Source organism: Panthera onca, chromosome C2, assembly GCF_046562875.1.
Source record: "Panthera onca isolate mPanOnc1 chromosome C2, mPanOnc1 haplotype 2, whole genome shotgun sequence".
Lineage (NCBI taxonomy): Eukaryota > Metazoa > Chordata > Mammalia > Carnivora > Felidae > Panthera > Panthera onca.
The window spans coordinates 136,475,078-136,499,792 of record NC_138347.1 but is presented as its reverse complement, the minus strand read 5'-3'; the positions used below and the strand labels follow the sequence as shown (position 1 = coordinate 136,499,792).

At 38.4% G+C, this 24,715-nt stretch overlaps 2 protein-coding genes across 2 annotated transcripts in view; one reads left to right on the top strand and one right to left on the bottom strand.

Moving 5' to 3' along the window:
- The window catches only part of LOC144612792 (uncharacterized), a 240,230-nt gene extending 216,695 nt beyond the window's left edge, over positions 1-23,535 (top strand). Inside the window, exon 4 of the mRNA XM_078432399.2 lies at positions 23,278-23,535. Within this exon, the coding sequence (XP_078288525.1) occupies positions 23,278-23,400 (123 nt within the window). The 3' untranslated portion in view covers positions 23,401-23,535. The remainder of the gene's footprint in view (positions 1-23,277) is intronic.
- Positions 1-24,715, bottom strand: part of KCNH8 (potassium voltage-gated channel subfamily H member 8) — a 356,732-nt gene that overhangs the window by 13,423 nt on the left and 318,594 nt on the right. Inside the window, exons 12-15 of the mRNA XM_060638579.3 lie at positions 18,519-18,557; positions 13,813-14,171; positions 11,645-11,751; positions 8,924-9,000 (exon numbers count right to left, since the gene is read on the bottom strand). Of these exons, the coding sequence (XP_060494562.1) occupies positions 8,924-9,000; positions 11,645-11,751; positions 13,813-14,171; positions 18,519-18,557 (582 nt within the window). The remainder of the gene's footprint in view (positions 1-8,923; positions 9,001-11,644; positions 11,752-13,812; positions 14,172-18,518; positions 18,558-24,715) is intronic.

The window sequence follows — 24,715 nt, the reverse complement described above, 5'->3', positions numbered from 1 at the left end:
TCAGAGCCTGGAGCCTGTTTCCGATTCTGTGTCTCCCTCTCTCTCTGCCCCTCCCCCGTTCATGCTCTGTCTCTCTCTGTCCCCAAAATAAATAAAAAACGTTGAAAAAAAATTAAAAAAAAAAAAAAAAAAAGACTGGTCAAGGAAGACTTCACTGAGAAATTGACATTTGCACATAGGCTTGCAAGAGGGAAGAGAGCTGTCCATGCAGATATCTTGGAGAAGAGCTTTCTGAACAGAGAGAACAAATTCAAGACCTTTAGGTGCTTTCATAAGCTAAAATATGTGGACAATGTCTGTTCTGGAAATGTCCTCTGTAGGACAGCTGGGGTCATTTGTGATTGCTTTAAGAAATTGGAACAGAGGAAAGGGAAGAGACAAAGGAAGTTAATCATGATGATTAAGGGTCTGTACTTCATGTCACATGAGTAAAGTTTCAAAGAAGAGAGAACATTTATAGAAGAGAAAAACCTGCCACAGAATGGGGAGGAAGAAAGATAGTAGCTACCTCCAAAATTTAAAGTATTTTCATTGAAAAAACATTTACGTAGCTTTTTCTATTCAACTCAAGAGGGACAGAAGTAAGAAAAATTAATAAAAGTCTTTACAGAGAGTTATATGAGCTAAATATAGAGAATAGGTTTCTAAGAGCTAAAGTAATTGAGAAATGAGGTTGGTGGTCATCAGAAGCATTTGGAGAATTAAAAAAAAATACAGATACCCAGTGACAACTCTAGAGGTTCTGAGATTTAGTTGGTCTATGCTTGGCCAAAGGAATAGTTATTTTAAAAGTAGTCATTATTTTATATATTAATTATTAAAAATATCTATAATCCTGTAAAAAAACATTCCTTGAGAATCTGAAAGCACAAGTAGGTTTGGGAACCAATTTCTTTGAGGCATAGTGAGTTCTTACTATAGACAATACTCAGGCAAAATAACTTCTTGCCAATAATCTCAGAAAGAAAATTCTCATATAGGGTGAAAAGCCAGAATAGGTGGCCTCTGAGATATCTCCCAAATTTCAGATTTTATGATTCTACCACAATATGAAAATACAGTAATATCAAAGCTGAGGTTGCTTAAATATTTGTTTCAGAATAATTCTTCTACTCATTATTTATAAAAAATTGATTATTTCAAAATCTATCCTATCACATAGTCATATAAGCATAAAAAGGAAATGTGACTAATTTAGTACTGATTTATGATATTGTGTTTATTTATAATTGTGCACAAGTAAATGGGAAGTGTCAGTGTCCATTTCTCTAGGTGCTTAATTGTTCTCCAATAAAAAGACTTAATAAAAAACCCAAACCTTCACAAGTTCATATATGCTTATTTCCAAGTCCTTATTTGAGATACAGGATATTCTCTGTTGCACTTCAGTAAAGTCTCAGTATTTTAACAATAACAAAAATAGTGACAATTTTGAGGCAATTCACAGAATTCTTTGGAGACATAATCCAAGTTCTCAAGAGCCTTGGGGAAGGAAGAAATGTACATATGAAAATAACGTAAATGTACATAAAAAGTAAATACTGAATGGCAAGTTTAGAAAGCAGGTGTTAAAGCTTAAAGAAGGGACTTTAGAATTGGGATTCATCGTAGAAGAATCAAAAAAATTCATAGGGTATTGGAGGCAAAATCATACCTCTTTTGAAAGATGTATGAGGTTCTCCTTTTTAAACAGGGAAATTCATGGGGGCGCCCGGGTGGCTCAGTCAGTTGGGCGTCTGACTTCAACTTAGGTCATGATCCACAGTTCGTGGGTTTGAGCCCCGCATCGGGCTCTGTGCTGACAGCTCAGTGCCTGGAGCCTGCTTTGGATTCTGTGTCTCCCTCTCTCTCTGCCCCTCCCCGGCTCACACTCTCTTTCTCTCTCTCAAAAATAAATAAACATTAAAAAATTTTTTTTTAAAAAGGGGGAAATCCATGTATTGAGGGAGGATAGGAAAGAAAATTTCCCTGTAATCACTTTCGACTATAAGATTCTATTTAAAAAATTTGAATATTATTTGTAGCTGTTGGATTGGATCAATTATTGAACTTAATTTTCCTATTGATGAATGGAAAATGGCAGGGGGGCATATTCTTTTAAAAACATATCAACTTACAAATTATTTAGCAAGTATGGGAGGGGAATACCCATATCCATCTTTTTAAAAAATAACCAGTTATTCTGAAACTATTGGTTAGTAGTAAGTAAATAACTAGTTACTACTAACTGGTTAATTACTAGTAATAAGCAATCAATAACTAATTGTTTAAATTTCATTTGATTTTTTCTGTACTTGCTTGAATACATAGTAACTCATTTTACTGAATATTTCCCATTTGTATTTTTAGAATAGATTCACTTTCCAACCAGTTTTGCTCCTTGGAGGCTGACTTGTATGAACCCCATCAACAGGCTCATTGGTTCTTTGGTTTCTGGTTGGGTTTGGCCATTGTAGAACATTAGCAGATCAGAGGGGGGTAGGAGAGGGAGGTTGGGGTATGTGTTCCTCCGGCTGCTTCCCTGCAGGGTTGAGGTGGGTAGAAGATCCCAATAAAGATCACAGCTCCTTTCAGGTGGCTTTTCACCCACCTTCCTCTGACTCAAGATTCTATAACCAGTCTCTACTCTGGGCCCTTTAGACCTAGGTGTTGTACTGACCTTCTGTCATTATCCCCACGGTGGGAGGGACTGTTCTATCCTTTGTGTTTTCTCTATACTCAACTAACTTCTTTGTAAGTACTCCTTTTATTCAACCCTGCTCAAATTGCCCATTTGAAATATGGCATTGGTCTCCCTTGGGCCCTTACCAATATGTCCATTTAGTCTCCCTCTTCAAAATTAGAAGAGGTCTATATGTAAGTGATCACAGGCCTGGAGGACTGAAACAGCTAATATCCAAAACTACATGAATGTGAAATTCACACTTCACAGGAAAAGCTTTTGAGCGATTTACATATATTTTTTTCTTTTGGTAGGTCCTCATTATTCTTTAGAGTATTTATTTATTTATTTATTTATGATCAGTAAATCTCTCACGAGAGATACAAATCTATCTATGCATACAGGCCTGAGAACTGAAAATAAACAAGTGTTCTGTAAATCATTAAATAGTTGGGTATATTCCAGTTTAGAAAGCTGTGTCCATGAAATGAATCATTATTGTCAATAATACTTATGTTTTAAAATGAGAAATGCAGAATGGCTTTGCCAGCAGTTAAATGGATTTTGTTTTTCTACGTCAACAAGTGAATGTATAGCTTTTTTTAAATTTTGCTTTTGAGAATTGATGGTCAAGAGTTAAATAGGATCATGATGAGGAAGAAAAGAGATTGTATAGTAGGATCTTGGAATGGTCTTGCAATTCTGTCAGTGTGTTTCAGTTGAACCAATTTTCAATGAAAAGATATGATAACAGTAATTCAGAGGATTAAGGAATACCCTTTACCATAGGGTATTACTCATGTAGGTTTCCTTGTGTGAATTATTAATAGAACTCTAAATCTTCATAGCCATTTAGAAAAGTAGCAAAGCAACTCTTAAGAACAACTTCCATTATTGTTGTTTTATTTGTTTGACTGAAGCAGACTTTACTGATCTCATGATACAAATTTGTAAATGTCACCTGAAAATCACAAAGAACAAAAGAAAAAATACATAAAATGGATATCACCAAAATTAATACTTTTGTGCTTCAAAGACTAGCATGTAGGGAATGAAAAGGCAACTTAAGTAATGGGAGAAGAAAACTGAAAATCATAACTTGTATCTAGAACATATAAAGAATTCTTACAACTCAGGAATAAAGAAACAGCCCAGTTTTAAAGTGGGTAAAGGATCTGGACAGATGATTTTCCAAAGAATGAACACATGGAAAGATCCTCAATATTAATAGCTATCCAGGAAATTCAAACGAAAACTACAATGAAATACCGCTTCACACACACTAGTATGGTTAGAATAACAAAGTCTTATAATAACAAATAAAAAATTGTTGGCAAGGAAATAGGAGCCTGGAACCTTCATATGCTGCTGAATGTAAAGTGCTGCTGCTGCTTTGGGAAACAGTCTGGCAGTTTCTCAGATGTTTTAAACACAGAGTTACCATACAATCCAGCAATTCCACTTAATTACCCGAGAGAAATTAAAACATGTCCGCGCAAAAACTTGTGTGAATGTTTTATGAATGTTCACAGCGACATTATTCATATTAGCTGAAAAGTGGTAACAACACAAATGCCCATCAGCTGGTGAATGAATAAGCAAAAAGTGGTATATCCACACAATGGAATATTACGTGGGTGTAAAGAGAAATGAGGTATTGGTATGGCCACAACATGGGTGAGCCTTGAAAACCTTATACTAAATGAAAAAAGCTGGTCACAGAGGGTCATAATGTAAGATTCCACTTATAGGGAATGTTCAGAACAGGCAAATATAGGGGCAGAGAATGTAGGTTAGTAGGGCTGAGGGTAGGGGAACTTCAGGCATCACGGGTGATGGCTATAGGGTATAGGGCTTCTTTGTGGGGTAATGGTTTACAATGGTTGAAAACTGAGTATGGTAACGAATGCACAACTCTGTGAACATACTGAAAGCCTTCAGATTATACACTTTAAATGGATGAATTATATGATATGTTAATTATATCTCAATGAAGTTGTTTATTTTTTAAACAAAATAAAATTCTAAAAGTGTCAATCAGAGAATTCCAGTCAAAATGCCCTTTGTTGGGCAAGGATGATTTCACAAGCCACCTGCATTTTTTCATTTTGAAAATGAAGATTTGGCTATGCTTATCCTTCCTGTAAGCTTCCATTCTGCCTAGTTTTATAATCATTTTGCTATTTATGTTTAGTGTAATATCAGGTAATGATTAAACATTGGTAAACTGGCATACTTAACGTCTCTTAGCCCTTAAATCTTGAAGTCTCATAGAACAAGTGTTCTTTACATTAATACACTGACACTATTACATCAAACTATTTAGCTAAAATAAGATACACTGAAATACAAACAATATGCCCTTTCATTTTTCTATTTTAATTTTCTATTCTTTTCTTTTTTTAATGTTTATTTTGAGAGAGAGAGGGAGAGCGAGCATGAGTGGGGGGAGGGGCAGAGAGCAAGAGGAGAAAGAGAATCCCAAGCAGGCTCCTTGCTGTCAGCACAGACCCCAAAGTGGGACTCAATCTCACTAACTTTGAGATCATGACCTGAGCCAAAATCAAGAGTTGGCCACTTAACCGACCGAGATACCCAGGTGCCCCTATATTCGGTATTTTCATAGCAAGAGAAAAGTCTCAGGTAAAAAATAGTCACTTTCATGATCAAATGTTTCCCTTAAGTCCATTCATTTTCATTTTCTTCCGTAAACATGGACTAATTAGTCTGCACTGGGCAGGGGAGAGTAGGGGGGCGGGGGGGCGTGCTAACTTGAGAGTTACCTTTTGTTGGATAGAAGTACAACCTTATATAAGGAGCGAATGAGTATTTGACCCCTTATTAACAGAAGACATCATGCTGAATGGTTTACATATGGTATTAGGTCCTCACAACAATCCTATATTGCAGATTTCATCATTAGCATTTAATAGAGAAAAAATCTGAACTTAGGGAAGGTGAACGCTTTGCTGAAGTCAGAGAGTTAATTTTATGAATAGGGAGAAGAATATTTTTCTTTCTCTAAAGCTCATTCTCTTTCTCTACTAGTGTGTTTTATGTCTTATGCCTGCTGTGGCAGAGCACGTAGGTTCCCTTGGTAGGCTTTGCCGCAATGTCTTTCTGGGTCAGGCAGATTTCAGAAATGAGAAAACATTCTAACCCTTACCTACAAACCTTTTCAGAAATGGAGCATTTGACTTACACAGCCCATGTCCCCCACGGTGACATTTTGTTGTTATTTTTAAACAATTTCCTTAGAATCGCACTATTTCTTTGTCCGCGGTAGAGCAATGACAATGTTTTCAAAAGCGTTCTAATATTAGCAGCTGCCCTACATCTTTTAAACCCGTCACTGTTCTGTGAATGTAGGTTATTACCAACATCATTTCCTTTCTGATTTTTGTTCTGTATTTAGCCAGCTGATTATGAAATCTACACATCAATGAACAATGTCTTTATATCTTAAATGTCTGGGCAAATATCAGAATGGGGTTGTTGCTGTGTTCTCAAACTTTACATAATGCTCGACATGCCTCGCATATATTGGGGATTGCCCTTTTTATTAAAGAGTTATTATTATGCAGTGCATCCCATGTTCATTATCAATTCTTCTCTTGTTTACTCAGAACAAGGAAAAGAATAAATGAAGAATAAAGCAATCAAATGATCACATGGGTGAGTGGCAGGATACAGGGGAAGTGGAAAAATTAGGCTTGGATTTTATTTTATTTTATTTTATTTTTTTAATTTTTTTTTTTTTTTAACGTTTATTTATTTTTGAGACAGAGAGAGACAGAGCATGAACGGGGGAGGGTCAGAGAGAGGAAGACACAGAATCTGAAACAGGCTCCAGGCTCTGAGCTGTCAGCACAGAGCCCGACGCGGTGCTCCCTACTGAGCCACCCAGGCGCCCCTAGGCTTGGATTTTAAAAGACAGATTTTTTTTTCGCTACATAAACGACATTATAGGAGATAGGAGGAAAAAAACAAGTAGGTCGGAAGAAAAATAATTTTACACTTTGAAGCCAATTTGTATTTTCATTCTGCCTGTCTTAGTGGGTTTTAACGCACTACCCAAAGAGTCAAGACTATAAATTAAATTCTGTGCAAAGGATAAGATTTTTCTAACTTAAGCTTCAGCCATGAAGAAATCAGATATTTTCCTATAAGAAAAAACTAATTCCTTAGGGAAGGATAATTGGACCATTGATATTTTACCTTGCCCTTTTTATTTCAATATATGGCAAGATAAAAAGATTTATATCATCTCACTAGAAAAGCAATCATAAATACAGAATCACATTGGGGAAATATTTTGTTTTCCAAGTGGTTATCTGTTTTAACGTATCTACCACTAGTTCGCATGGTCAAAGGAAAATCGTAGAGGGTGTGGATTTACAGCTGTGATTTAGGAAACTATGTACATTCCAAAAGGTGAAGATATAAACACATTTTTCCCCAGAATAATTACTGACTCTAGTATTTGAGCTAAGACATTGGTCAGTCAGTTCTTAAAACCATTAAATGATCTCACATATGAGGGAAAAGAATCCAAACAGTTAATATTAATTGGTGCTTTTAGCCAAGAAAAATATTTGAAAAGAAATTGTTCAATAAAAAGTTTTCCAACAGGGTATTTAGGTTTGTTTTGTTGTATTTAACAAGATGTTATTTACGAGACCCAGTGTATGGCCAAGTCTTTGTGATTTAAGGAGTTTCAATCTGATTAGTTTTTCATTCCTATATTGTTAGTCTGCCCTTTGTCTCTCTTACGTCTCATTAGCAACAATCTTACTCCCAGAGAAAGTGGGCGCAGAAGGAGAGACAGCAGTAAATCATAAATCTTCACTAAGCTGAAGATACACAGGTTTAAGAGAAACCTCTGGGCTTTATGACAAACTACCCAGTTTTCCATTGTTGCAGATAATTGGAAACTGATACGATAACATGATTTCATTTTCCACAAATCTTCCCAGTGTCAATAACTATTATATTTTTCGCTACGATCTCCTCAGGTAATCTTAGTCCTAGAAAGGGATTCTATTACACTGTGCACACTGTCTGTGCCTGTCCATGTGCCCTCACCCTAGGTGTACCCGGAAGGTCCAGGTCTTCCTGCGTATTTTTGTCTGAAGAACCTTTCTAGTCTCCTCTGCAGCGAGGCCTGCATGAAGAGCAAGGGAGTCAATCTCTCAGGAACCACCCCCAATTCCATTTTTCCTTGCCTTATGGTGGAACAGTTTTGAATTGTCCTACATACTCTCTCAGTGGTCCCCAGCAGGATTGAGCCCCAGTTGCCCACAGAGTTAATTATCTTATTAACACGCCTTTCTTTCTGTGCTTTCCTTTCTCTTCTGCCTTACCTCTCTATCCTTTATGTTGCTTCCTGGGCCACCTCCCAAATAAACTATTTGCCTCCAAATTGTCTCGAATGTTTTTATTCGAGACAAAATTATTAAAATTTTTCGGAAGGGCACCAAAGTTAGGATAGTGATTCAGATATTACCTTCTCTATATGAGATGGCCAGAAAAGGCAAAAAGTAGGTAACCTCTAGTAAGACGAGAGGTCTCACTGCAGGGATGTAGGTAAAAGCATTCTAAAACTGATACGGTGACGGTAGAACTGTTCAATAAGGTTACTAAAATCATTGAATTGTACACTTGGAATGAGTGAGTTTTATGATATGCAAAATATATTTTAATAAAGTTCCTAAAAATTACCTTATTTTACATGAATAGATGGCAAGGTCCAGAGAGGTAAAGTGCTCAAAGTTACACAGCAAATATGTGTCAGGGAAAAGAAGCGCATTTCAGGCCATTTGATTATTCTGAGAAATAGCATTCATCTTTGGATTAATCACCTTGCTTTAACTCATTAAAAATTAAAGTACATGAAAAAAGTGAAAAAGCACCAGTTATACCAAGTATCAATACATTTATGATGCTAATTAGTATAATTATCATTTAGTTAGTGCTCACTTTATGCTAAATGATTTGCCTGCACTATCTCAATTTCACAATGGGCCATAAGGTAGGCATAATCATTACCCTCTACTTACACGTGGGGAAATAGAGCATGAGAGAAAGTAAGGAACTTGTCAATGGTCACATAACTCACATGAGGCTTAGTGGGAATTCATCCATGGTGGTCTGACATCAGAGCATATGCCTGTAATTACTACATTTTACTGCTTTTGCTGGTAACTAGGATTTATAGCTCTTACCACTCCAGCATGACCAAAGGAAGAGAAAGCTCCATACCTCACTGTTGAGTTTATTTATTTGCTGCTTGGTCTCCTCTGCTTTGATGAAGAGAACAGCAGCTCCAATCTCTGAGTCTGAAAAGTGTAACACACACAGAATGGGTCCTTTAGTAATAAACTTCATATGTGAGGATTGAGGCAGTTGAAATGGGTAAGGAAACCTAAGCTACTGCCTTTAACTCTTCCTGATGCCTGTGCACTGTAGGTTCTGTCTCCCTGGGATTGAACATGCTTCTAGTAATCCTCTGGATCCTGTCTGATACACACCTTGAAACTGGGCACGTATCATGGTGGGGACCATGACCTCACTGATGGGATGTGTCCATGGCAAATCACCACCATGTTCCAAGATGACACATTTCCTCTTTTTTTTTTAAGTTTTTTTTTTTTAATGTTTATTTATTCTTGAGAGAGAGAGAGACAGAGAGACAGAGAATGAGCAGGAGAGGGGCAGAGAGAAAGGGAGACACAGAATTGAAAGCAGGCTCCAGCTCTGAGCTGTCAGCACAGAGCCCGACACGGGGCTCGAACTCACAAGCCATGAGATCATGACCTGAGCCGAAGTCGGACGCTCAACCAACTGAGCCACACAGGTGCCTGACATTTCCTCTTTTTTGACCATTCTCTAAAAATATATCAGAGCCAATGACTAAACCATAGAAAAGGGATGTTCTGTTCCTCCTCTTTTTCTCCCCTAAATATTGATTCCTGTGTCCATTAGAGCCTCCCCACCCCTACCCCGCCGCCACCCAACTTCTATTTCAGGTGCTAAACTCTACTGCAGATTTCCTATCTCCTCCTGAATTGCTCTAAAAGATAATTTCTCCCATTTTCTGGTTCTCTTATCTCCACTTTTTTTTTTTTAAACCTTGCTCTTCCAAATACATTTATTTCTGTCAGGGACAAAAGTACAGATAAATCGTTGCTAGCTGGAGTAGAAAGGATATATATATATATATATATATATATATATATATATATATATAGTTTTCATTTTGCAAAGAATTTTGCAAAGTTAATCTATTAATTCAATGAATGATTAGAGAACATATATGGTAGGCTAAGCCTCCTTTAGAGGAGAGAACAATGAATAAAAAAAAATATAATTGACCCTCATGGAGTTTAGAATCTAGCAGGGAAAAGAGACATTTAAAAGGCAATTAGGTAATAGGTTTGAATTTCACATTAAGGGTAATAGGAAGCCCTGTCAGTGTTTTACGCATAGGATCAGAGTTATAGAATAAATTTGTATTTTTAAAAATGTTTACTCTGAATGGAGAGCAGTGTGAGACCAGGGAAGAGACTCTGGTAGCAAAGCAGGCAAGAGATGGATGTGGCAAGGAAAAATATGGTGGCAGTAAGGATACAAAATCTTAGAATCGAGGGATATTTACGAGATAGAGCTAAGAAAATCTGTTGCTTGAGGGCATGAGTATCGGGCTACATACTGGGAAGAGGAGAAGAGAAGGCTAAGGAGATGGTGGGAGCAGAAATAGGTGGATAGACATGGTGAGGTTCTGTGCATCATCTCCAGGTCTAGGTGAGTCAATAAGGAAAACTTCCGGTTGGGACCTGCCATCAACTTTTGCAGCAAATACATCAGTGTGGCTATATGCTTTCTGTGCCTCTTTCCCCAGAGTAATATCAGCACATGTAAGTCAACTGAATGAACGAATCAGGATTGCTGACTGACATCTGCACTCCTTCTTTCCCTGTCTTCCATTCCCCCTGCACACCTCCCCTCCCCCACCCACAGCAAGGAGGCTTGCAAGGACCCTTCCGTTTCCCTAGATGATAATGAGGGCCAGGAAGGACTGCTGAGATGGAATACTGCAATTCCACCAAAAGGAGACATACACACACACCCAGGACCATACATTCAAAAGTCTTTACTGGGCTTGGCTTTGTTCATGGAGGGATTCACTAATTAGTAATGGATCCTGACACAAGGATCTCAGAGCTGAGTGGGAAGGGGAGGACAGAGCTGGCAGGGACTGCTGGCCTTTCATCTTACAGTTTTCTGGTAATTGTTTTGGCTAGCCTATGCTTGTTCATTATTCTCCCTTTATTAACTACAGGTGCGTCTTCTTTACAATTTCTTTGTCATTTCTGGCCTTCATTATGTTGACAGATTACTTTTTATGGGCAATGAGCTCAAGAAGGCAAGGGAGAAGGAGGAATCTGGGTTGGGTTTGGGAGTACCCTTACATTAATCTACCATTGCTAGAGCACAGTGCTTCATATAGATCTCCCTCATTTCCAACCTTCAAACATCCTTCTGAAGTTGTTTTATCCTTTGACAAAATGCAAATACAGGATCGCTCCTCAAGAAGTTGGATAAATATAACCTATGTTCCTATAGTGTACAACCAACACAGCTTTTCTTCTTGGTAATGTTATTTTTGTGGATTAATCTGCATCTATCCTAAGAAAACATGGTCACCCTTTAATGAATAGCAGACATTTGAGTCTCCTAACACACCATTTACCTGGGCTGGTAAATGGCAGGGCATCTAGGCTGGACAGAGGAACAGTTACAAATGATATCTTAGAAACTTGGAGATGGCATAGACTCAAATCAAATTTTTCCATGGCATGGGTAAAGTTCTAACATGTGGGAAATACTCAGAGAATGGGAAGGCAAAAAAGGGTCAATGCCAAACGTTACAAGTTAAAAAGAAATACCACCCGTTGACAGAAGACTAAATATAGAGCTTACCTCCTAGAGGAGGAGAAACTCTGGGCTCTGGTCTGAGGCGTTCAGAGCCGAAGTCAAAAGTCTGGCTTTCCTCACTGCTGTTTCCATCTTCAATTCCATCAACGATCCTGTTTAAAATAAAGGAAATTGGCTAGTTGTGCATTTTTGCTTTTTTTTTTCCAGTATTTCTAGGAGGCTTAAAAATATTGTATTGATTTCTAAATTCTGCAGTCTCTAAAGCTGTGCTCTCCAATATGGTAGCCATTAGCTTTGTACGGCTATTGAGCACCTGAAATGTGGCTCATGCAAGTTGAGCTGTGCTGTAAGCATAAAATGCACATTAGATTTTGAATATTTGAGTAAAAAATGCAAATGGTTTTATTAGTAAAATTTTACTATTATTTACACTTGAAATTAATTATTTGGGACATAGTGAGTCAAATAAAATATATTATTAAAATTAACTTCACTTGTGTATGTGGGTTTTTTGTTTTGTTTGTTTTTTAAAAATGTGTCTACTAGAAAATTTAAAGTTACATATGTGCCTCACAATTTTAGCTCACATTATATTTCTATTGGACAGAAATGCTGTAGAATTTGCAAGCTTATTTATTCTTAGATTCAACACCTTAAGCTACTGAAGTCCTCTTCTCTGAATTCATATTAAATCACCACTTCATCCAGAATTAAAATCTTTTAACCTAATGATTATGGCATCACATTAAATAACCTTGATGACACCTTTACTCTGAACCTGGACAGAACTCTGAAGTAAGAGTTAAAGAATTTCATATAAACAACTATTAGGACTTTGGCTAGTCTTCTTTCCTTGCTAAATGCTATTTAATGTACTCATTATTTAAAAAATGTAAGTCTTTTGTAGAAAATATAAATATAAAAGTAACAAAAATTAGAAAATAAAAATCACCTGTAATGCACCACTACTGTTAGCATTTTGATGTATGTCCTCACAATCTTTTTCTATATATAAAAGGAAAAATGTTCTTCTTATAAGTTCAGGATAAACCTTTCTTTTTCAGTTCTGATATATTTCCCCCCTATTTAAAATTTACTGTCTTTCTTCTTATTACAAATTTAGGAAGGAGAAGAGTAAGGCAATGTTTTCAAATTACCATCCTCAACTGAATTCCTGAACTTCTAAGTGTGTTTTGCTTATTTAAAAAAAAAAATCTCGGGGCGCCTGGGTGGCTCAGTCGGTTAAGCGTCCGACTTCAGCTCAGGTCACGATCTCGCGGTCCGCTAGTTCAAGCCCCGCGTCGGGCTCTCTGGGCTGATGGCTCAGAGCCTGGAGCTTGCTTCTGATTCTGTGTCTCCCTCTCTCTCTGCCCCTCTCCCGTTCATGCTGTGTCTCTCTCTGTCTCAAAAATAAATAAAACGTTAAAAAAAAAAATTAAAAAAAATCTCTCAATGGATGAATTGTGTTCTTCAAAAGAGTAGCTAAATATATTTAGAAATATCACTTGCTTTACAAGTAGAAAAATAGAATTTGAATACAGATTTCCAAACTTAATCTCTGAGATTTTGGACAAAATAGTATAGATAATATGAACTACTTTACAGGACTCTTGAGAAGACTAAATGTAATAGCGAATGTGAAATTACCTAGCAGAGGACATGGGACATAGGAAGCACTCAGTATTTTTTTTTCTTGCTTCTATTTATTGTCAGCTATGATGTGATTTTTTACTATTGCTTTTATGCTTCATAGACCACTTCTTTCACATTCCTGAGTCAGGATTTTTCAGCCTCTCAATCATCTTTAGTTAATCCTAAAGAGAATTTTTAAAATTAAAAATAGAGCTATGCTGTGTTACCAACGAAGAGGCCAGAAATAAAAGTAAGCTTCAGTTATCCACAATGATAAAGAAAATAGCATTGAAAATGAACATCAACACTTAGGTAGAGCTAAATGGATGAAGGGAGTGAAGAAGGCCTTCTGAACATTTAATGGACCCTTTCGAGAATATAACTAAAACTATTGTCATACTGTACACACCTCCACGCAGAAACAAAATTTACACACAAAATTCAGGAAAGCGGAAGAACCCAGGCTAGGAACCTGTGTGGTTGAGAGGCCCAGAGGGCTGAATAATTTACTAACTAGGTACCAATTTGAATAAAAGGCAGCCATTTTTACCTAGGAAAGAATTATATGATGTGATTCTTACCTTGGACTGAGGTCTGGGGGTCCAGAACTATTCAAAGCCGAAAGTTGCAATTTCAAGTTTCTCTCTTTCCTTTTTCCATGGTTAGGGGGGTCAGTTTCCTGTTTGTTTTTCGGGGAATTTGAACTGGAGACTCTGATAGGTGAGTGAAACGGCACTGTTCCTGAGGCCAGCTGCTTCAAGCTCAGGCCTAGATAGCTTTTATTGCTTCCCACCTTCTTGCTGCGTGAAGAGGAGGATCCCCTTGTGTAGATGGGAGAGAGGGAGGCTGTCTCTTCTTCCTCCCCTTCCTCCTCCTCTTCCTCATCTTCCACAATGGACGGGAGTCTTTTGTTGATGCTGCCATTTCCCTTGGGCTCTGACTAAATCAGTGATAACATAGATTAGTACAGATTGCAAAGGCCGCTTGAGAGGAATATCATTCATGCTGGTGGTCCTATCGAAACAACGTCAAATCTTTTAGAAACTTACGTCTCATGAAAACTTAAGACTTTGCAGATTTTGCTATTATTTATTCAGGTGTTCAATGTCTCACCATTTCTGCTACTCCCTGGGTTTACCCTCTCTGCTATCCTGGTGTTGGTCGGCTAACACCTCTCTTGGTCTTCTTAAACTGTCCTGGTGGGAAGGGTGCATTTTACCAGCTTGGCATCTAGATTTTAATCAGCCTGTCATCTGTAATAGGATATGATGGCATGCTGTTAGGAGTAAGGACATTTTCAATTTTACTGGAAGGTCTTGGGCCTTGTTATTTTAAAGTTATAGGGTCTTCAGTGGAACTTTATATGGAGGTCAACCAGAAAAGTATATTATCTTTGAGAATAAAAACCTTTCCTATTTTGGATCAGATAGATGGAGTAAGATCCGTGGCATCCACAGCTACTCTGCTTCCTGCTATCTTTACTTTCAGATGTCAGTTGGAAGGAAATGGAGCAAACCATTTGGCCTGCTCCCCTTGAGAACCTTGGGAAAGGAAGAAGTCTTGCTAAACCCCATCTTAGACTCTAGTTCCATCCATGTTTTTGGAAATGGCAAGATTTAATTCTTTTTGATGGCTCAGTAATATTCCAGTCTGTGTGTGTGTGTGTGTGTGTGTGTGTGTGTGTGTGTGTGTATACACAAACCACATCTTCTTTATCCATTCATCAGTATATGGACATTTGGACTCTTTCCATAATTTGGCTATTGTTGATAATGCTGCTATAAACATTGGGGTGCATGTGCCCCTTCTTATCTGGGGTTTGTATCCTTTAGATAAATATTTAGTCATGCAATTGTTGGACGGTAGGGTAGTTCTATTTTTAGGATGGAACTAGAGTGTATTATGCTAAGCAAAATAAATCAGAGAAAGACAAAGGACAAATACCATATGATTTCACCTATATGTGGAATTTAAGAAACAAAACAGATGAACAGAGGAGAAGGGAAGGAAAAACAAAATAAGATAAAAACAGAGAGGAGGCAAACCGTAAGAGTCTCTTAACTATAGAGAACAAAATGAGGGTTGCTGGAGGGGAGGTGTGTGGGGTGACAGGCTAAATAGCTGATGGGCATTAAGGAGGGCACTTGTTGAGATGAGCACTGGGTATTGTATGTAAGTGATGAATCCCTGAATTCTACTCCTGAAACCAATACCACACTATATGTTAACCAACTTGAATTTAAATAAAATTTTGGAAGAAAAAAAAAACCCATCTTAGACTCTTGACTGGAGTCATTCAACCTTTTAGACTAAGAAGAAGTGAGGGAGAGGTTGGATAAAGACAACGAAGATAATGATGATGGGGCAGGGCAGAGAGAACAGCAAAGGCTAAGTTAGTGGCCCTCAATGGAGTCATTAGAAGAGTGGGTGTTTCTTGCTCTGCCCCAGACATGGCTTCTCTGCTCCAAAGGCTCAATTCATTTTTTTTTTTTTTTGGTGCCTCATTTTCTTTTGAGGATACAATTGTTTCTACTTGCTCATCAATAATTTCTAATAGAAATAAGATAATAAGCTGAAAAGATCTAAGTGTGCTATTTAAATCTCATGAGCTGTCATGGTTATTACTTCATATTAATAAACAGTTGGCTTATCGGTATCTATTGATTTTCCTGTAACCATTATAATGATACATACAACAACAAAAAATGAACTTGAACGTGTGGTGACTTCAACAGGCAACAGCCCATCCAGTTTAAAACTGGCCAAGCTAAGCAAAATAGTTTACTCATGAAACTGTTTAGTAGCACTGGAGAATAGAAAAATTAGCTCACCCAGTTAAAGACACACGGGGCAAACTTATCAAAGAAATGAAGAACAATGAGTGAATTCTTTAATTGAACTTCTGTTTACATTTCCATTGGCAGTTTAATCATTCCTTTGGTTCAAGGAGGCTCCGCTGGTCCTGATGTAATTCTCTAATAATCTATAGTGTTTGTACTTCTACAAGTTTGTTCAGATTTCATACTTCCATTTTATCATGGAGACTTGGCACTTGGGGCAAGTTGCTTAAATACTGACACTTGTGATCAAGGCAGCCAACATTACCTACACCAAGAATTAATTATTCCCCCTACCATTATTACAGACAGGACCCAAATTTATTGGATTATTAAACACCCAGCCCCACATGCAGCGCCCATACAGGAGTTCCAGCTCCTTTCCCTGGGCTATCCATACAGAAATGCTTGCTTCCCTCATGCAGCTGGATTCATCCATGTATACACTGCCATACATTTCAACCACAGATTTCTTCCTTGTCTTCTGACCCACCCCTTCTTCATTTCCTCCCAACAGATGCTTCCATGAGGGCAATGATGTTCTTTTCCCCACAAAGGAATCTCTAATTTAGCTCATGACATTCTATGGGATAGCCATTTCAAACGCACAGTGGACTAGATTCAGTCAAACCTGCCATGACTACAGGGGAAACAGAATAAAGTCTAATGGTTGAATGCGTGAACTTTCGGTCACACAGTCCTAGAAGTCTGGAGACTTCTACCTGCAACGGTGGTCAAGTAACATCATTTAAATCATTTAAATCCTTGTTTTCCTCATCTGTAAATTGGGAATGGTATGAGGATATAGATATTAGATAATGGAAGTTAAAACACTTAGCAATGTGCACTGAAAGTACTTAAAATAGATGCTTGCCCTCGTGATGATGATGATGCTGATAGTGAAGAAAATGGAAACATTTGCCTCAGGGAAGGTTCTACAGAGAGTGCTGGTTACCCCTTTTTATATAATCTCCCCTTCTTTGCTAGTTAACAGAATTCTTAGGAATGTACCTTGCCCAAAGATCACCTTTCTCAGCTTCCTTTGCCTCTTGGGTTGGCCATGAAGTTAAGTTCTGAGGTGATAGCAGGCAAGTGGACAGGTTAAAAGGAACTTACAGGAAGACTTCTGGAAAGAGGGAAGCCTCTATCCTACCCTTCAGTGTTTTTGTTTTGTTTTGTTTTGTTTTTTTAGTTTCTAGTCTGGAATACTGATACAATGGATAGATCTCTAGCAGTCATCTTAGAGAATGAGGAGGTCTTAAAAAAGGAAACCATGTGTTGAGGATAATGAAACCAAAAGAAGAAAGCTCAGGACCCTGTTGACACAGTTATATCACCCACCTCTGGCCTTGTTCACGAGAGAGAAATAAATATCTTTTGCCTTGAAGCTGTTATGCTGGTGATTTTGATGCTGAAGCCTAAATTATACAGAAGATTTTTTTTTGAAAGTTACAGATGTTGTGTTCTTAGAAGGGATGTTCATTTTCACTTTGCTATGAAGGAGTGAGGAATTCAAATCAGAAAATCCAAAGGAAGGCAGAATTTCTCATGAGAAAGAGAATATAGGAGTGGTTGGGGACAAGGGGGTAAAGTAGTGAGGAAAGGCTGCCTGTTGAGAAGAGTTGAAACATAATGGCCATTTTGCCAGCTCCTGAGGAGGGATTTTGTAGAGACGAGAAAGAAGACAACTAGTGCCAGAGAGAAACTCATTTGAATGCTCTGAGATGTTTTAAGGGCTTTTAAGAAGTTTCTCAATAGTATTAAAAGTAAACCCTGTCTGGGCCCCAGCTATCTTCAGTAAATTATCAATGTCTTTTACGTGTGTTATATGATTGGATTGGTGTTTCTCTGTATGTACACGTGTCTGTGTGTACACACGTGTGTGAAAGGTGTTGGGTTCTGCTTCAAGGAGAAACAGAGCAAAAAAGGGAGCTATTTCTAGGTTCCTGTCACAGTATCATTGGTAGTAAAAGTCTAGGTAATAAATCTGATAAATCACTATTTCTTGGGAAAGTTTTCTGTGAAATTGGAGGATTCTAAAAAGTTGGGATTATCTTAAGAGCTCAAGTGAAACCCCTTCCAGAATATCTGAGACATTTTTTTTTTTATACTATGGATAACCATGTTGTACCATCATCGGAAGCTTACATGAAAACATTTGATTATTAACTTTAAACATAACAAATGTACTTCCAAGGTCAGTTCCTCGGGATTTTCCTACTTTTGCCAGGTTCTGGTGACGACTGCTTTTCAACAACAATAAAACCCTTAAATAGATGAGTTTCAATACTTCTCTGCTCCAAACTCGAGAAAGTCAGTCAATACATTTCAGTGGGAAGCATTTTAGGGAAAGTAGAAAATAAATACATAAAACCCTGAAGTGGGAGACAGATTTACAGGAAATCCTACAGATTTTAGATAAAGATTCTGTTCTTTGGCAAAAGCCATACCTGTGAGACTGTAGATTTGTTCGATAATCTTGATATCACCTGAAAGAACAAACAAATAGAAGTTGTAACAATCATTTAAACCTTCCCAGGTGCTTTGGGACTGAGTAAAATGTAGGAAGCAGGGGAGAGACAATGTGGGGGCGATTAATCCGCTTGGGTGGGCCAGAGAAGGAAAAAATACCTCCTAAAAGAGGCGGAAACTGCCTTCCTCATCCCAGCCTGTAGGAGCTCTACTGACCAGTGTGTGAACTAAGAAAAGGAAGGAGCAAATTGAATGTAACACCTAGGAAATAATGATCGAAGTAGTGGCTGTGTTGGTTATATTTTCCATCTTGATGCTTTATTTGCTCCCCTTTTGTTTTCCATCTCCCTTTTCCCTCTTTCCTGCCTTTCTGCTATATTCTTGCCGATTCTATGACTTTTCTCTCTGGCTCTGTGAAAACAGAAACCCATGGAATCTTTTCTTATTAAATCTCATTTCTTTGCAGTTATCCACCTCCCTTTCTTTTTTTTTTTTTTTTTTTTTTTTTTTTTCAACGTTTTTTATTTATTTTTGGGACAGAGAGAGACAGAGCATGAACGGGGGAGGGGCAGAGAGAGAGGGAGACACAGAATCGGAAACAGGCTCCAGGCTCCGAGCCATCAGCCCAGAGCCTGACGCGGGGCTCGAACTCACGGACCGCGAGATCGTGACCTGGCTGAAGTCGGACGCTTAACCGACTGCGCCACCCAGGCGCCCCCCTTTCTTATTTGAATACAGGTGGGGGTGATGTCTCCTTTCTATCCCATGTCTTTCCTCACCATCAGGCTCCTTGTGGACTAGAATTAAGTTCACCGGGGAGTCCTGATCTCCTATTTGATCGAATTTAAATCCCATCAATTGTAAAAAGAAACAAAATGCTGCTGAACAAATTGTGACATGCCCGTCAATTATAAGACAAATCTCAATTTCAGAGATGCTAAAATGTGAAAAACAAATATGTACTGTAGAATCACTTAAGCTGGGTTTCAGAATACATCTTACATAAAATCAAACTACAGGACTGTGGAGAAGTCCATCACAAAACACGCAGCTTTCCATGATGGACACAGAAGCTTTGGAACTTATGATATATCTTGGAAACATGCTTCAGGTCTCATCCACACTGTTTTCTGCTCAAATACACTTCCTTCATCTGAAAGTGGTAATAGATGCTATAAATTAGCATAATTTTATTCACATGAAAAAAAACTTCTACACTCAAAAATGATCTGCCTAGGAAGTGAGACATATTTAGTAATTCTGTCAACTCTCACTGTGGTTTTTTTCCCCCTAGATGATTAGGGAAATAGATGTGTTATTATTTATACAAATGCCGGCATCATTATTGCTGTGCAAATATATGTTTCATCAATGTTTAATATTATCAAAGAAGTCAACCCATTCTACATCTGCTTAGTTGCCTAAATATGCATTAATCAGAAGCATTGTAGACATAAGTTTTGTAATAATTCCCTGAGTAGTGACAAATAAAGCAGCTGAATAATTAAAAATGTGAAAAATAAAATTACAGTGCTGTTGCTGCGGTGGTAGACAGTTACAGCCTGGATGAGAGAAAGAACATCTCAGTGGGACTCAGGAAGCCTGAACATCTCCAGCTCAGAGATGCCATCTGAGGTGTAAGAAAAACTCCTAGTTCTCTAGTTTACTAGTAGGGTGAGCTCTGGCAAGTTGCTGAGTCCCAAGTTTATTTGTCTACGTCAGTGCTTCTCAGACTTTACTGTGCACACAAATCACCTGGGGATTTCCCTATAAAACGCAGGTTTCGGTTCAGGAAGTCCGGAGTGAGGCTTGAGACTGTATTTCTTTTTTTTTTTTTTTTAATTTTTTATTTTTTTTTAACATTTATTTATTTTTGAGACAGAGAGAGACAGAGCATGAACGGGGGAGGGTCAGAGAGAGGGAGACACAGAATCTGAAACAGGCTCCAGGCTCTGAGCTGTCCGCACAGAGATGGACGCGGGGCTCGAACTCATGGACCGCGAGATCATGACCTGAGCCGAAGTCGGCCACTTAACCGACTGAGCCACCCAGGCGCCCCTCGAGACTGTACTTCTAAGGAACTCCCAGGCAACGCTGATGTTACTGGCCCGCGAGGCACACGCTGAGTAGCAAGATCTCATAACCGACGTCACTGCTATTAGTATCCTATCACCGATGAATTCATTAAGTTTTCACTCTGTGACAGGCACCCTGACAAATGCTCACAGCCATCATGTCCATTAATTTTTACTGTAATCCTATGAGGTAACAAGTATACATCATATAACCAGCACTGCTGTGATAGGCTCTCTGAATGAAGTTATTTCATTTGCGTACAGCATTTGAATCACATGCATTTGAAAAGAGTTCTATGATATATTAGTTCTGTTGACTAACCTTTCACACCGATCCAGATTCTGCCAATTGCGGAGAATATTAGTTTAATGGAAAGCCAGTGTTTTAAAGCTAGAAGTCACCCTAAAGAGTGGCTGCTACAATGGTTTGTAACCTGGCAGACAGTAGAATGCTTGAGAAGGATTCCTAAATAAATCAGATTCCAGAGCACCAACTCCAGAGAGTCTCTTCCAGTTGGTGGTAGGTGGGGCCGGGTCTTCGGCTCAGGGCTGAAACCACTGAGTTAGTCCAACTCCCCACCTAGACATGTGGAAGTGGCTGTCCAGGAAGATGAAGTGACTTGCCCAGTTCACGCATCAGGTTAGAGCTCTGGCAGAACCTACCAGACGCCATGTGCCCTGACTCTTGGTGTACCTAACGCAGAATCCAAAGCTGTCTCAGGTGCCTCCCCGGCAGTTCACGCTGTTGAAAGACTAAATGCCTCACATATGGTGGAACTGAATGTAGCACAAGGTTTGATGACTGCCACAAAGCAGGCCCCAAATCTTGTGACACTAAGTTACCCAAGCACCTCGTTAGCCTTTTCTGGGTTATAGATCTCTCCGGAAAGAAAATGAAGTCTAGTCATTCTATCCCAAGGGAAAAAAATGCACAGATACAAACCTTTGAATAAATAATGTTTATCGATCTCCTTTTCTTGTTCCGGTAACTGGAAGACTCAAAGGTTTTGAAAGTTTTGAGGAAGACAGTTTTCTCCAATTTGAGTCCCTCCCACATGAACTTTCAGACAGGAGGAGAACGGCTGGTAATCTCTAATGGGGATGATTAAAAAATAAAAAGACTGAAGGAATAGAGGTTGGGATGATAAAATGTTGTAAATCAGACATAAAACAAGGAATGGAGTCCTGCGATGAAGTCAAGGCTGACGGTCAGCCCACTCAGACCCTAGAATTGTATCTTCACTTTGCCAGGACAGAAGAAGCCAAGTGTGGGCAAGAAGGACCTAGGACATGTCTTGGCACAACATTATCATGAATGAAAGTAAAGCTTTATAACCTTGTAGACTAGGAAAGAAACACATTCTCAGTGATGTGGAGTTGGTTTAAAAAGTTTCTGCATAGCTTCTCTTCTTTTATTCCCCTGTCCTAACCACTTAACTTACTCTATCACTCTATAAGTCCAGTGGGAACAAAGAGAGAAGACTCTTAACATCGAAAAACACCGCTCCATGGTATGGAGAACCATAAGGAGGAAGAAAGTCTCTTATTACTCAGACAATCTGCTATGAAAAAGCAAAACAAATTCGCAATCGTCTTTAAAAGAAAAACAAAGTGTAAGGAAGGCCTCAACATTATACTATTGAGCTTGAATTGCAAGTGGAAATCAAACATGCTAAAATTAATGGTGGTTTTAGATGTGAAAAATGCCATTGTGTTCTTTAATGTTGTCTATTTTGCTGAATGAAGATATGCTACCTTGGCCATCCAGCTTACCTTTTCCTTAAGTTCCTAAGTTCCTCAGTAGTAAATCTTCCTGCTGTTAGGACTTTCTTTTAGCTGAGAGGGAAGCTTTTTGATTTCTTTCATCTATGTCTACCCACTGATTAAAGTGTCTCTGAATTCTGACACATGGTACCATGACAATGAAGTTTGGGGCCCAGCCTTCACTGGATGCTAATGCCCCACCCTCAGACACTGAGTGTTTTCTCAGTAGTTTTTCAGTAGAGGAATTATCAATAAGCTTTCCTTACTCTCAAGATCTTTTCCAGAGACTGAACCACCAAGACGTCGACTGGTACGAGGTAGGAAGGAAGCAAATGTGAATGGAACCCACTACATAGGCCTAGGAATCCTAAACTGTAACCCAGTGGCCCAGTGGCCCAAGGGAGGCATTCTCCTGGTTTACTTGGTTTGCAGATCAGAATTATAAGCCCCCATGTGAGTCTGAAACTGTCCTCTCAACTCGGGAATCTTCTAAGACACTCAAGTGTTCTGGTAGGACCGTTACCTACAGCTGATTGCTCAACTGGGAAATGAGATGTGAATTATAAGGCTCTTCTTTCTGAGTGATTCATGATATTCTCTGCTTTGTTAGTAATGCCACATTGATTAAGTCACAAAGAAGATTGAAGGAACATGTGTCCTCATTCAGAAAAAGGAATCCTCACACGTTTTCTCTTGTTCTCTGGACGGCAACATTACCAGTACTGGTGGCTGTTTGGGATAAATAGAGCATGAATGAAGGACAGTCACATGGAACTCCGTAACTTTCATAGTTAAAATGCCCATTCTTATAAAACCATAAGTAATTGTCATATGATATGGGCACGTAGCAAATCAGTAGGTCTCCTTTTTATTTCTGATCTGCTTCTTTCTCTTGTAGACTCAAGTGGAGGTACCAAGAAGTCATGAGTGCCACCAATGGCAGGAGGAAGACAGAAAGAGGAACTGGAAAGCTCTGGAGAAAAGACAGGCTTTGAATAAGGGGGCATTCATTTTCAACTAAAAAAAGGCTTGGGAGTTCACTACCATCTAATCTAAAGAAGAAATTTTTGAAGCTGGTGTGAAACCCTAAGTGGGTAATACAGTGGCTAATATGTTTCCTTTGCTTGTTGTATAACTGAGAAACAGAAATGAGATTAGAATGGAAAAACTGATGATTTTGAACTTTTCCAATTTCATCCTGAGCCTTGAGGTCGAGACAAACTATTAAGATTTAGAGGGGAATTCTTCTCCCCTAAGTAAATACTATCACTTCTGATGCAGAAAGCACAAGTCAAGTAACCAAGACTCGAATTTAGTGTTTATTGACTGCTAGCACTGGAGAGTTCAATTATTGAGCCTATTGTATAAGAAGCACCAGAAAAACCTCTTCATTGCTGTGTGTTATGATAAAAGGTCTATGTGTCGGGGTGATAGGACCCATTTCGCAGCTATGATAGCATAGTGGTTAAGAGCTGGGATTTTCCTAGTCTTTTTACTCATTAGCTATGCAACTTTGGGAAGCACATTAATCAGGATAAAATAGGTAAGGCTGAAGGAACAAGTAATTTGCTAACTTTCAATGGCTTAACCCAAAAGAATTTTATTTCTCATTCTTCCTCTAAAAAATGATAATAATATTTAAAGTTGTTCTGAGAATTACATGAGATATATATATGTAAACTGAACAAGTTTTCAAGACCCAGTTGGCCACATCTGGGTGGCATTGTGTCACATTAAGATACATGTATAGCAACCAAAAGTACTGATGGCCCTTGAACAGCACTGGGTGTTGTTTAAGGGTCAGTGGACCCGCTCAGTGGAAAATTGTATATAACTTTTGACTGGCCCCAAAGTTAACTACTAATAGCCTACTATTGACCAGAAGCCTTACAAATACATAAACAGTTGATTGACACATATTGTGTATGTTATACAGTATCATATACCATATTCTTACAAGAAAATAAGCTAGAGAAAAGAAAATATTATTAAGAAAATCATAAGAAAGAGAATATGCACTTACAGTACTGTATTTACAAAAAAAAATCCACATATAAGTGGATCTGTGCAGTTCAAACCTGTGTTGTTCAAGAGTCAAGCTGCAATTTAAAAATAATTCTAATCTTTAGTGTGCTTTCAGGAACCTTAAAGGTGATACGTGTATTGATCAACTACATTAAGACTTTTTAAAATCACCCCTCCCTTTCCATTCCATTCGCAACAACGAAGGTGCCTCTCTCCCAGTTCTTTCACTACAACCCTGGATCCCTTCTGCTCACTCTTCCCTTCCTGCTTCCTTCTGGCCATAAAGCCCAACATTCCTGCCAGAGCTGACC